The 13499-nt window shown below is 50.2% G+C and overlaps 2 protein-coding genes across 8 annotated transcripts in view; one reads left to right on the plus strand and one right to left on the minus strand.

Moving 5' to 3' along the window:
* Positions 1-13499, minus strand: part of LOC123767687 (collagen alpha-1(I) chain) — a 484084-nt gene that overhangs the window by 354069 nt on the left and 116516 nt on the right. The gene's annotated exons all lie outside the window — the stretch shown is intronic.
* On the plus strand, positions 181-1821 carry LOC138355404 (neurofilament heavy polypeptide-like). The gene is made up of 2 exons (XM_069310294.1): positions 181-230; positions 1320-1821. The coding sequence occupies exons 1-2, from the start codon at positions 181-183 to the stop codon at positions 1819-1821; spliced, it is 552 nt and encodes a 183-aa protein (XP_069166395.1).

A 13499-nucleotide genomic window follows, 5' to 3' on the forward strand; every position in this document is an offset into this window, starting at 1 on the left:
GGTCTGTATCAGACCTCATCTTAGATTATTACATAAACAATTTCATCTATCCTTCACGCCTTATAATGTACGGTACATCCGACTTATTTTTTGTTAATATACTTACACACATATATATATATATAATGGCTGTTTCCTTCACCTTAATTAGCATACCTGTTGAACGACCCAGCGGTCCACATGGAGGCAGATGGCATCTCTACTTCTATTAATATCTCGGACCACATCACGTTGTTCCAATCTCTCTGTCTGCTGTTGTGCCCGTCCTCCCTGTCTGCTCTTGTGCCCGTCCTCCCTGTCTGCTCTTGTGCCCGTCCTCCCTGTCTGCTCTTGTGCCCGTCCTCCCTGTCTGCTCTTGTGCCCGTCCTCCCTGTCTGCTCTTGTGCCCGTCCTCCCTGTCTGCTCTTGTGCCCGTCCTCCCTGTCTGCTCTTGTGCCCGTCCTCCCTGTCTGCTCTTGTGCCCGTCCTCCCTGTCTGCTCTTGTGCCCGTCCTCCCTGTCTGCTCTTGTGCCCGTCCTCCCTGTCTGCTCTTGTGCCCGTCCTCCCTGTCTGCTCTTGTGCCCGTCCTCCCTGTCTGCTCTTGTGCCCGTCCTCCCTGTCTGCTCTTGTGCCCGTCCTCCCTGTCTGCTCTTGTGCCCGTCCTCCCTGTCTGCTCTTGTGCCCGTCCTCCCTGTCTGCTCTTGTGCCCGTCCTCCCTGTCTGCTCTTGTGCCCGTCCTCCCTGTCTGCTCTTGTGCCCGTCCTCCCTGTCTGCTCTTGTGCCCCTCCTCCTCTGTCTGCTCCCCCCCCCTCTCCGTCCCTTCCTCCCGTGAAGGTGTCGACGGCCGTCTGTTACCGATGAAAGAGCAACAACAACATCACACCGCCTCTACACGCCAGTTGTATCCAAACAATGAGCCTAACAGTCTTCACTTCATATCAAGGAAAGATAAGGTTTTATGGAGAAAGCGCTAGGCCAGGATGACGATACTGCATAGCACTTTTAAAGGAATATAGTCATTGAGCTGGGGTATGAGGACGCGGAGCTGGGGTATGAGGACACGGAGCTGGGGTATGAGGACACGGAGCTGGGGTATGAGGACACGGAGCTGGGGTATGAGGACACGGAGCTGGGGTATGAGGACGCGGAGCTGGGGTATGAGGACACGGAGCTGGGGTATGAGGACAAGGTGACTAAATTTACCACAATCGCGCCCCCTCCCCCTCACTATCCACCAGTTCAGGTTCTGAACACGTTTACCATTTAGAGAGAGTGTTCCTCACAGCGTCTGAGGTCAGACACATTGGCCAATGACGCTAGGCAACGCTTGGCTTCCACAGAGATCAGGTGAAGCCAGGTGACGCCACGGAACCAGGTGACGCCACGAAGCCAGGTGACGCCACGGAACCAGGTGACGCCACGGAACCAGGTGACGCCACGGAGCCAGGTGACGCCACGGAACCAGGTGACGCCACGGAGCCAGGTGACGCCACGGAACCAGGTGACGCCACGGAACCAAATGACGCCACGGAGCCAGGTGACGCCACGGAACCAGGTGACGCCACGGAACCAGGTGACGCCACGGAACCAAATGACGCCACGGAACCAGGTGACGCCACGGAACCAAATGACGCCACGGAACCAGGTGACGCCACGGAGCCAGGTGACGCCACGGAACCAAATGACGCCACGGAGCCAGGTGATGCCACGGAACCAGGTGACGCCACGGAGCCAGGTGACGCCACGGAACCAGGTGACGCCACGGAGCCAGGTGACGTCAGGCACCTCCCCAAGCACTGCATGCTAGACAACACCAAGCAACTTGCCTTGGTGATTACCTAGACACGATTACCACCGTTCCTGTATCGCAGCCTGGCCCGGGACCGCCTTCCCTGGCGAGAGCCTGATCTAAGAGGCCGCCTGCCCACACACACACGGTAACTCCAGCACACACTTCTTGGACTGTCGCTTCATAGATGTTCTTATATCTGTTGAGATGAGGTTGAAGAGTCCTGGGTCTACTGTGTTTACACTGTTCTCTAACCTTGCCTATGGCGCCTGCATGCCTATTGCAATTATTTTATATTTTATGTTTCCTACCAACTCTCTCACTCTAGGGTGTTGGAACTGGATTGCCCGCAACCCCCACTCATCCCTCTCCCTTTCCCTCTCTCTCTCTCTCTCTCTCTCTCTCTCTCTCTCTCTCTCTCTCTCTCTCTCTCTCTCGTGTCCGTTCCAAGGAGTACAATTTGAGTGCTTTATGTAGTGGCAGTAATTTAAGTGCTTGAGAGATTGTATGCGAGCAGTAAAGTACTTGAGGACACCCTGCAGCTCTGCTACCTCGCCTGCCTTGTAAGGTGAGAGTGAGCAATATTCCTCCCAAGACGCCATCCCTCAAGAGTACCATAACTGGTCTAGCATCTCCTTGTTCCCAATTTCCCTATTATCCACACTCTCACTTTCCTATTACCTTTACTCTCTTGTGGTCTCTAAACCATTACATCTTCTCTCATTATTCCCAAGACGCTCTCGCCCCTTTCTCAGAGATGTGACTGTGTCGTGTATACTGTACTCTTCTCCGGGTTTTTCACTGTTCCCGAATCAAAGTAATTGGAATTTATCACCGTTAAACGTCATAATATTTTATGTTGCTCATTGAAAAGCCTCGTTATCTGCGTGCAGTTTTCTGTTTCTTCCACCTATCTTGTGGCCACCTTGTGGCGAGTCTGAGGATCAACGTCCCCGCGCCCGGGGTCTCTGACCAGCCCTCCTGGGGTTGGTGGTCTGCTCAACCAGGCTGTTGGACGCCGCTGCTGCTCCCAGCCTGATGTATGGATCACAGCCTGCTTGATCAGGTATCTACTTGATACCTGTTTGATGGGGTTCTGGGAGTAGTTCTACTCCCCAAGCCCGGCCCGAGGCCAGGCTTGACTTGTGAGAGTTTGGTCCACCAGGCTGTTGCTTGGAGCGGCCCGCAGGCCCACATACCCACCACAGGTCCAGCACTCATTGAAGAAAACTATGAACTTTTCTCTTGAAGATGTCCACGGTTGTTCCGGCAATATTTCTTATAGTCGCTGGGAGGGTGTTGAACAACCGCGGACCTCTGATGTTTATACAGTGTTCTCTGATTGTGCCTATGGCACCTCTGCTCTTCACTGGTTCTATTCTGCATTTTCTTCCATATCGTTCATTCCAGTACGTTGTTATTTAGATTTGGGACCTGACCCTCTAGTATTTTCCATGTGTATATTATATGATCTCTCTCGTCTTCTTTCTAGTGAGTACATTTGGAGAGCTTTGAGACGATCCTAATAATTTAGGTGTTTTATCTCGTCTATGCGTGCCGTATATGTTCTCTGTATTCCCTCTATTTCAGCAATCTCTCCTGCTCTGAAGGGGAAAGTGAGTACTGAACAGTACTCAAGACGGGACAACACAATTGACTTGTAGAGTACAACCATTGTGATGGGATCCCTGGATTTGAAAGTTCTCATAATCCATCCTATCATTTTTCTGGCTGACGCAATATTTGCTTGGTTATGCTCCCTAAACATTAGGTCGTCGGACATCATTATTCCCAAATCCTTGACGTGCTGCTTTCCTGCTATGGAAATTTGATTGATTTGTACCCTGTATTATGTTTAAGGTCCTCATTTTTACCGTACCTGAGTACCTGGAATTTATCGCTGTTAAACATCATGTTATTTTCTGCTGCCCAATCGAAAACTTTTATGAATATCAGCTTGAAGTTTTTCAATGTCTTCAACAGAGGTAATTTTCATGCTGACTTTTGTATCATCTGCAAAGGATGATACGAAGCTGTGACTTTTGTCTATATCTGATATGAGAATAAGGAAAAGCAGCGGTGCAAGGACTGTACCTTGAGGTACAGAGCTTTTAACTGCACTTGGACTATTTTATATGGTTGACTGTTACTCTTTGTGTTCTGTTCGACAGAAAACCGAGTATCCAGCGTCCTACTTTACCGGTTATTCTCATTGATCACATTTTGTGTGCTGTCGCTCCAGTATGTCGTTATTCTCTTGTGTATTTGGGGATCTTCCATGTATATATCAGTACCTTCCATGTATATATTATTTGGTATCTTTCTCGTCTCTTTCTTGCAAAGAACACATTTTGAGAGCTTTTAGACGGTTCCAATAATTTAGATGTTTTATCGTTTCTATGCGTGTCGAATATGTTCTCTGTATTCCCTCCAGCCCATCCTCCTGTTTCGGTAGTACTATAGTAACGATGAGAACCAGAGGGTATATACCCACCTACAACTTGGTGGGTATATACCCACCTACAACGAAATTAGAAAGTAGAAATCTGAACTATTGAGTCGTACAAACCAGAAAAATATTTTGTACTCGTGTTGCTTTGACAAACTAAGCTAACCTAACCTCCCTAGGCCGAATACACGATATACGAGGCCTAATATAGTATATACGTGTGCTATACTAGGCCTAGGGATATTTGTTTTTTTTTTTAGCTTCAGTTACTTTGGTAAGGAATTCTTTTAGTCAGTATACTACTATCTAAAAGCTAAGTACGTACGAATTAGTGACTGTTGACGACCGTCATAATAGCTACTATCTAAACTTGAGCATGGATTGACCAGACCACACACTAGAAGGTGAAGGGACGACGAAGTTTCGGTCCGTCCTGGATCATTCTCAAGTCGATTGTGAGAATGGTCCAGGACGGACCGAAACGTCGTCGTCCCATTACCTTCTAGTGTGTGGTCTGGTCATTGTGACGGTCATTGTGACGGTCATTGTGACGGTCATTGTGACGGTCATTGTGACGGTCATTGTGACGGTCATAGTGACGGTCATTGTTACGGTCATTGCCACGTTATTGTGACTCGTCGCCTAAACAGGAGCATGGGTTGATTCCTTCTAATTCAGAGATCTCTCTTGCTCTGAAAGGGGGAGTACTGAGCACTACTCAACACGGGACAGTACCGGTGATTTAAATAGTAAACCGTAAATAAACAACCCTATTCAACAGGGGGTGTTTAACACCCGTTATTTCTTGCAATAACATCTCTAAATGCCTTTTTAAAAACATCCACCTTGGTCCCAGCAATATTTCTAATATGCTTGCTGGGAGATGTTGAACAGCCGCGGACCTCTGATGTTCAGTGTTCTCTGATTGTGCCTATGGCACCTCTACTCTTCACTGGACCTCTGATGTTCAGACAGTGTTCTCTGATTGTGCCTATGGCACCTCTACTCTTCACTGGACCTCTGATGTTCAGACAGTGTTCTCTGATTGTGCCTATGGCACCTCTACTCTTCACTGGACCTCTGATGTTCAGACAGTGTTCTCTGATTGTGCCTATGGCACCTCTACTCTTCACTGGACCTCTGATGTTCAGACAGTGTTCTCTGATTGTGCCTATGGCACCTCTACTCTTCACTGGACCTCTGATGTTCAGACAGTGTTCTCTGATTGTGCCTATGGCACCTCTACTCTTCACTGGACCTCTGATGTTCAGACAGTGTTCTCTGATTGTGCCTATGGCACCTCTACTCTTCACTGGACCTCTGATGTTCAGACAGTGTTCTCTGATTGTGCCTATGGCACCTCTACTCTTCACTGGACCTCTGATGTTCAGACAGTGTTCTCTGATTGTGCCTATGGCACCTCTACTCCTCACTGGTTCTATCCTGCATTTCCTTTCCTGCATTTGATAAGTTGTATCAGAATCTAGACTTATCAATTTGTATCCCATCATCTGGTGTTGTGTTTTGTGTGGTACATTTAACACCTTGATATTCCCTCATAAGTGTGTTACATTTAACACCTTGATATTCCCTCATAAGTGTGTTACATTTAACACCTTGATATTCCCTCATAAGTGTGTTACATTTAACACCTTGATATTCCCTCATAAGTGTGTTACATTTAACACCTTGATATTCCCTCATAAGTGTGTTACATTTAACACCTTGATATTCCCTCATAAGTGTGTTACATTTAACACCTTGATATTCCCTCATAAGTGTGTTACATTTAACACCTTGATATTCCCTCTTAATCTTCCACTTCCTAGAAAATATAACTTAAATTTCGTCAATCCCGACCGTCCAAGGGGTTGGACACCATTCCTTCCCCCCCCCCCTATCTCATCCCAAATCCTTATCCTGACCCCCGCTTCCCAGTGTCATATAGTCGCAATGGCTTGGCGCTTTCCCCTGATAAATTACCTTCCCTTCATAAATGGAGGTTCCTAATTACCAGAATTATTTATCATTCTCTCTCTCTCTCTCTACCTCTCTCTGTCTCTCTCTCTCTCTCCCTCTCTCTCTCTCTCTCTCTCTCTCTCTCTCCCTCTCTCTCTCTCTCCATTATCTAAACAACTTACTCTCTATCCAACACAATAGTGACCAAAACTGACTTTAGAGTATCTAAATGAGGGGTATCTAAATGAGGGGGGTATCTAAATGCTAAACTACCTCCTCTTGAAATGGTAATTACAATGGTAATTAGGTGTTCTTATGGTAATTATTGGAGGATTTGGATTTTTTTTAATTAATTAATTTTTTAATTATTTGGATTTTGGTATTGTTGAAATCGGCCAAATGGGTAAAATTGCTTAACCTCAACATAAGACAGATCCTAACCTAGGCCTAACATAGGCCTAGGTTAGTGCATATATGTACTATGCTAGGCCTAGGAATATTTAGGTTTGAACTTTAATTTTCGGCCTATTCAATTATAATTACAAAAATGGTCCATCACTATATATTGGTACTTGCTGGTGGTCCATCACTATATATTGGTACTTTCTGGTGGTCCATCACTATGTGTTGGCACTTTCTGGTGGTCCATCACTATGTATTGGTACTTTCTGGTGGTCCATCACTATGTATTGGTACTTTCTGGTGGTCCATCACTATATTTTGGTACTTTCGGGTGGTCCATCACTATATATTGGTACTTTCTGGTGGTCCATCACTACATATTGGTACTTTCTGGCGGTCCATCACTACATACTGGTACTTCCTGGTGGTCCATCACTACATACTGGTACTTCCTGGTGGTCCATCACTACATACTGGTACTTCCTGGTGGTCCATCACTACATACTGGTACTTCCTGGCGGTCCATCACTACATACTGGTACTTCCTGGTGGTCCATCACTACATACTGGTACTTCCTGGTGGTCCATCACTACATACTGGTACTTCCTGGTGGTCCATCACGACATACTGGTACTTCCTGGCGGTCCATCACTACATACTGGTACTTCCTGGCGGTCCATCACTACATACTGGTACTTCCTGGTGGTCCATCACTACATACTGGTACTTCCTGGTGGTCCATCACTACATACTGGCACTTACGACGAGATAGCTTCTACAAGTAGCACATCTTAGGAAGACGGGCTGAAGCTGCGACACGTCTTACCCACTGACATTTGCTCTTACCAATCTTGGTATTGGACTCCCGAAGGAAACTTGACACGAAAGACCAATTCAGACTCAAAAAGCTCAATCGGACGTAAACAGCAGCAGACACGTGGTGCAGGAGGCAGCAGCAGCAGACACGTGGTGCAGGAGGCAGCAGCAGCAGACACGTGGTGCAGGAGGCAGCAGCAGCAGCAGACACGTGGTGAGGCAGACAAGAGCAGGAGCCGGGGGTAACGAGCCGAGGTGGCGGGACCCCCAGGCTAAGACAGCTCCCACCCCCACTACCCCACCCCTCAACCCCTGCTCCTGCCCCCCACACCGCCCTCCCCAATCACCCGCTTCTTAACCTTGCTACTGCTACCTCCTGCATCACCCCGCTCCCCCCCCCTGGCCCACCAGCACCTCCACCCCCCCCCCACCCCCCATCCTCCCCCCAATCTTCTGTTTACTTGTGCCCGATAAACAGCCTTCAAGCCAACCTTCATCCTCTCCTAAGACATCAACTCAACCCTCATCTCTAGCCCCTGTAATCAACCTTCAACCCCTCACCCCCCCCCCCTCTAAATATAACTCGCCCCCCCCCTCCCCGACACCACATAATCGACCTTCACTTCTGTACTCCCGAACAAGTGCAGGCAATTGGCATAGATGTGGTAATCAAGAGCAGCAGCAAGGTCGCCTCCAACGCACCCACGAGAGAGAGAGAGAGAGAGAGAGAGAGAGAGAGAGAGAGAGAGAGAGAGAGAGAGAGAGAGAGAGAGAGAGAGAGAAATATATAAATGAAAAACAAATAATGAAAAAATCGCAGTAAAAAGGGGAACACAAAATAGAGCTCGATAGAGTAAATAAGTCAGAAGGGAAGGAGGAAGAGAGGGAGGGAGGGAGCCCTGGAGGAAGAGAGAGGGGGACAGAGAGAGACAACCCCAGCTGCCTCGTATGGGCCAATAGGCCTTCTGCAGTTACCTTTGTTCTTATGTTCTTATATATGCATGCATGCAGTTCTCTAGCCTGAACTACTGCACTGGGAGACATTCTCAAACATTAAATTACTACACCCTCAATACACGCGCCATTTGTACTCGCTGGAACGGACATGGAACGTCTCAAGATACAAGCCACATCACCGTAGGTAATACCATTTCATTCACTCGGATCATGGGTTACCTCCAGATACCTAGTGGTGTCTCTCTAGGTAAGGTAGAGCGACGGTCTCGCTTCATGCAGGTCGGCGTTCAATCCCCGACCGTCCGTTGGGCACCATTCCTTCCCTCTGTCCCATCCCAAAATCCTTATCCTGACCCCCTTCCCAGTGCTATATAGTCGCAATGGCTTAGCGCTTTCCCCCCTGATAGTTCCCTTCTGTTGGGTACCCGCTAGGTACTGCTGAGATCCCTCTTGTACTGTGAGCAACCCTGGCCCGGGTCGGTAGCACCACGGCCTCGTACGCTAAGAGTTACAATCTACGATGATCGGAAACGACTTACGACGAAATAGTTCCTTCGAGAATGTCTCGGCGGTAAATATATTAGCGGCTCTGATGCGGTAAGATGCGCTTACGTAACCCCGGGACCTGGTAGACCACGACTGGTTCTTTTTTTATTCCTTTATTGGGTATGGGCGACACGCCCAGGGACCGTTTCCTAGTCCCTTCCCCGGGGCCGTCTACTGTCTACTGCCAGGGTGGACCACGGCCGTCTACTGTCTACTGCCAGGGTGGACCACGGCCGTCTACTGTCTACTGCCAGGGTGGACCACGGCCGTCTACTGTCTACTGCCAGGGTGGACCACGGCCGTCTACTGTCTACTGCCAGGGTGGACCACGGCCGTCTACTGTCTACTGCCAGGGTGGACCACGGTCCGTCTACTGTCTACTGCCAGGGTGGACCACGGCCGTCTACTGTCTACTGCCAGGGTGGACCACGGCCGTCTACTGTCTACTGCCAGGGTGGACCACGGCCGTCTACTGCCAGGGTGGACCACGGCCGTCTACTGTCTACTGCCAGGGTGGACCACGGCCCGTCTACTGTCTACTGCCAGGGTGGACCACGGTCCGTCTACTGTCTACTGCCAGGGTGGACCACGGCCGTCTACTGTCTACTGCCAGGGTGGACCACGGCCGTCTACTGTCTACTGCCAGGGTGGACCACGGCCGTCTACTGTCTACTGCCAGGGTGGACCACGGCCGTCTACTGTCTACTGCCAGGGTGGACCACGGCCGTCTACTGTCTACTGCCAGGGTGGACCACGGCCGTCTACTGTCTACTGCCAGGGTGGACCACGGCCGTCTACTGTCTACTGCCAGGGTGGACCACGGCCGTCTACTGTCTACTGCCAGGGTGGACCACGGCCCCTGCCTGGCCTCCCATCACGCTAGAGACCTGGCGAACTAGGTCTCATTACATTACATTAAGTAGCGCTCCTTACCTTGAGTAGTAAGTACTCAAGTAGCGTTCCAGCGGCCTGGAGGAGGTTTCGGGGCTTAGCGTCCCCGAGGCCCGGTCGTCGACCAGGCCTCCTCGTTGCTGGACTGATCAATCAGGCTGTTGATACGCGGCTGCTCGCAGCGTGACGTATAAATCACAACCTGGTGGATCAGCCTCCTCGGTAACATAACCGAATAAGATATAAAGCACGAGAGGTTTACTACATTCTACAAGATGTCACTGTGGAATGCGAGGCACACTTTTGGGCACGTGCAACTGGACACAGAAAGGGAAGAACACACACACACACACGTTTTAGTTTTAGAAAGAACTTTTTCAGTGTCAGAGTAGTTAGTAAATGGAATGCATTAGGCAGTGATGTGGTGGAGGCTGACTCCATTCACAGTTTCAAATGTAGATATGATAGAGCCCAATAGGCTCAGGAATCTGTACACCAGTTGATTGACGGTTGAGAGGCGGGACCAAAGAGCCAGAGCTCAACCCCCGCAAGCACAATTAGGTGAGTACACACGCACGCACGCGCGCGCGCGCACACACACGCACGCACGCACACATGCGTTGTCAAACGTGCTAATGTTAAGCGTCAACAGAACAGATCACAGCCGAGACAGAACCATGTATTGTGAAGAGTATCCTGGCTAGTGTGGCACCACCTTAGTGGTAGGTGGACCTGTACCGAGGGCCTCGTAATCCTCCCCATCATTCTCCTGGATGCTCCCAGGAGAATGGATGTTCCCCTGGATGTTTGTGTATCGCTTTGGCCAAGCAATTGGGCTGGACGGTAGAGCGACGGTCTCGCTTCATGCAGGTCGGTGTTCATTCACCCTACCGTCCAAGTGGTTGGGCACCATTCCTTTCCCCCGTTCCATCCCAAATCAAAGAATACCCCCGTTGAAAAGTAGAGGTGCAACAGGTACTCTGAGAGAGAATTATCAGCATCAAAAGGCCAGGAGTTTTCAACACTCTCCAGCTACACATAAGGAGTTTTCAACACTCTCCAGCTACACATAAGGAGTTTTCAACACTCTCCAGCTACACATAAGGAGTTTTCAACACTCTCCAGCTACACATAAGGAGTTTTCAACACTCTCCAGCTACACATATGGAGTTTTCAACACTCTCCAGCTACACATAAGGAGTTTTCAACACTCTCCAGCTACACATAAGGAGTTTTCAACACTCTCCAGCTACACATATGGAGTTTTCAACACTCTCCAGCTACACATATGGAGTTTTCAACACTCTCCAGCTACACATAAGGAGTTTTCAACACTCTCCAGCTACACATAAGGAGTTTTCAACACTCTCCAGCTACACATAAGGGGCATAACTGGCCGACACCTCACAGTGTTCAAGAGAGCACTTCATAAACACCTCCATATGATATCTGATCAACCAGGCTGTGATTCATACGTTAAGCTGCGAGCAGCCGCGGCCAACATCCTGCTTAGACCTCCGACCAGGAGGCCTGGTCACAGACCGGGCCGCTGGGCCGCTGATCCCCGGAGTCATCGCAAGATATGATAAGCAGTGTTCCGTGACATACATACTGGAAATATAAATCAAGAAACCTGTCTTCGACTTTTCCGGATAAAAATAAATATATAATTCCACACACGGCGAAGCGTGGCGTCGAAGCGAAGCGTCGACCAGGAGGCCTGGTCGACGACCGGGCCGCGGGGACACTAAGCCCTGGAAGCACCTCAAGGTAGCCTCAAGGTAGCGTCTTAGGGCACTGCTTGCAAGACCCGGAGTGGGTTCTGAGAGTTCAATTCCCCAAGGCCTGCCTGAGAGGGGGAAACGGGGGGGGCAAGTGATATAACTTGATATAGAAGGTTATTGCTTGCATGACGGGTTATTCATGCCCGTGCCACCTCATGGGTGGCTTAATCTTTGCCAATCAATCTGTTGCTTGCAGCGGCCCGCATTAATACCCGATTGGATGACCCCGACCACATTGATCATTCTCTGGCAACCTTGTGAGAGTAGCAACACTGCAGCCGCTGCTACGAGCATTCTCCTGCCAGATAGCGCCTCAAGGCCTCCCAGCCCCGATTATGGCCACCAGCACGGGTGCGTGGCAACCCAACACCTGCACCACTTGGGTTGACCACAACCCAACACCTGCACCACTTGGGTTGACCACAACCCAACACCAGCACCACTTGGGTTGGCCACAACCCAACACCAGCACCACTTGGGTTGACCACAACCCAACACCTGCACCACTTGGGTTGACCACAACCCAACACCAGCACCACTTGGGTTGACCACAACCCAACACCAGCACCACTTGGGTTGACCACAACCCAACACCAGCACCACTTGGGTTGACCACAACCCAACACCTGCACCACTTGGGTTGACCACAACCCAACACCTGCAGCACTTGGGTTGACCACAACCCAACACCTGCAGGACTTGGGTTGACCACAACCCAACACCTGCAGCACTTGGGTTGACCACAACCCAACACCTGCAGGACTTGGGTTGACCACAACCCAACACCTGCAGCACTTGGGTTGACCACAACCCAACATCTGCACCACTTGGGTTGACCACAACCCAACACCTGCACCACTTGGGTTGACCACAACCCAACACCTGCAGCACTTGGGTTGACCACAACCCAACACCTGCACCACTTGGGTTGACCACAACCCAACACCAGCACCACTTGGGTTGACCACAACCCAACACCTGCACCACTTGGGTTGACCACAACCCAAGAGCAGGTATGCTCCAGGACTCATCCTTGCCTCCACCGTGCAGCAAGTCCTGCAGAGCTTCAAGTCCTGCAGAGCAGCAAGTCCTGCAGAGCTTCAAGTCCTGCAGAGCAGCAAGTCCTGCAGAGCTTCAAGTCCACAGGTTCATGAGGTTCATTGGAGGGCCGCCACAGATTTCAAATATAAATGAATTCTTTGAAGATAATATTCGTCAGAGGTTAATGAGCCACGAGGCTATTCACACACACACACCAAGAGGAGCAACATATTTCCACACTCTTCCGCGCCAGCTGAGGCAGGGGAGCATGCACGCACGCACGCACGCACGCACGCACGCACGCACGCACGCATGCACGCTACTTCCAATAGTGTTTACGGCACAATACAGCAGGTACTGAAACCTGCATACGAACTATAAATTCTCTAGTTTATTAGTATGTGTGGGCGGTGGTGGTGTGGGCGATGGTGGTGTGGGCGATGGTGGTGTGGGCGGCGGCGGTGGTGTGGGCGGCGGCGGCGGTGTGGGCGGTGGCGGCGTGGGTGGCGGTAGTGGTGTGGGCGGCGGTGGTGCTGTGGGCGGTGGCGGTGTTGGCGGCGGCGGTGTGGGCGGTGGCGGTGTGGGCGGCGGCGGTGGTGGTCACTAAACCAGCCTCTCTCAACTGGGATAACTCAAACAAGAGGCCACAGATGAGAGCTGGAAATCCGAGTCCCACAGTCCCAAGCCATGAGTCGTGGAAGCCACCTCCATCAACAATCCCAGATTCCACACCCAATTCGACCGTCAGGACAGTTAACTGATAACGTACCAGATTGATTGATTGATGAAGATTACGCCACGGTGGTAGATGTTTGGAGTGAATGAGGTCTTTGGTAGTGTGACATCTTGAAGAGTATGAAAGCACGAGGTAGAAGAACGGTAGCA

Source organism: Procambarus clarkii, chromosome 67 (assembly GCF_040958095.1).
Source record: "Procambarus clarkii isolate CNS0578487 chromosome 67, FALCON_Pclarkii_2.0, whole genome shotgun sequence".
NCBI classification, from domain to species: domain Eukaryota; kingdom Metazoa; phylum Arthropoda; class Malacostraca; order Decapoda; family Cambaridae; genus Procambarus; species Procambarus clarkii.

What these genes read in the sequence shown, in the direction of transcription:
- LOC138355404 (XM_069310294.1), top strand. Translation starts at nt 181, where the DNA reads ATGGAGGCAGATGGCATCTCTACTTCTATTAATATCTCGGACCACATC. An exon ending in AATATCTCGGACCACATCAC is followed by an intron (nt 231 to 1,319) that starts GTTGTTCCAATC and finishes TGGCTTCCACAG; the next exon opens with AGATCAGGTGAAGCCAGGTG.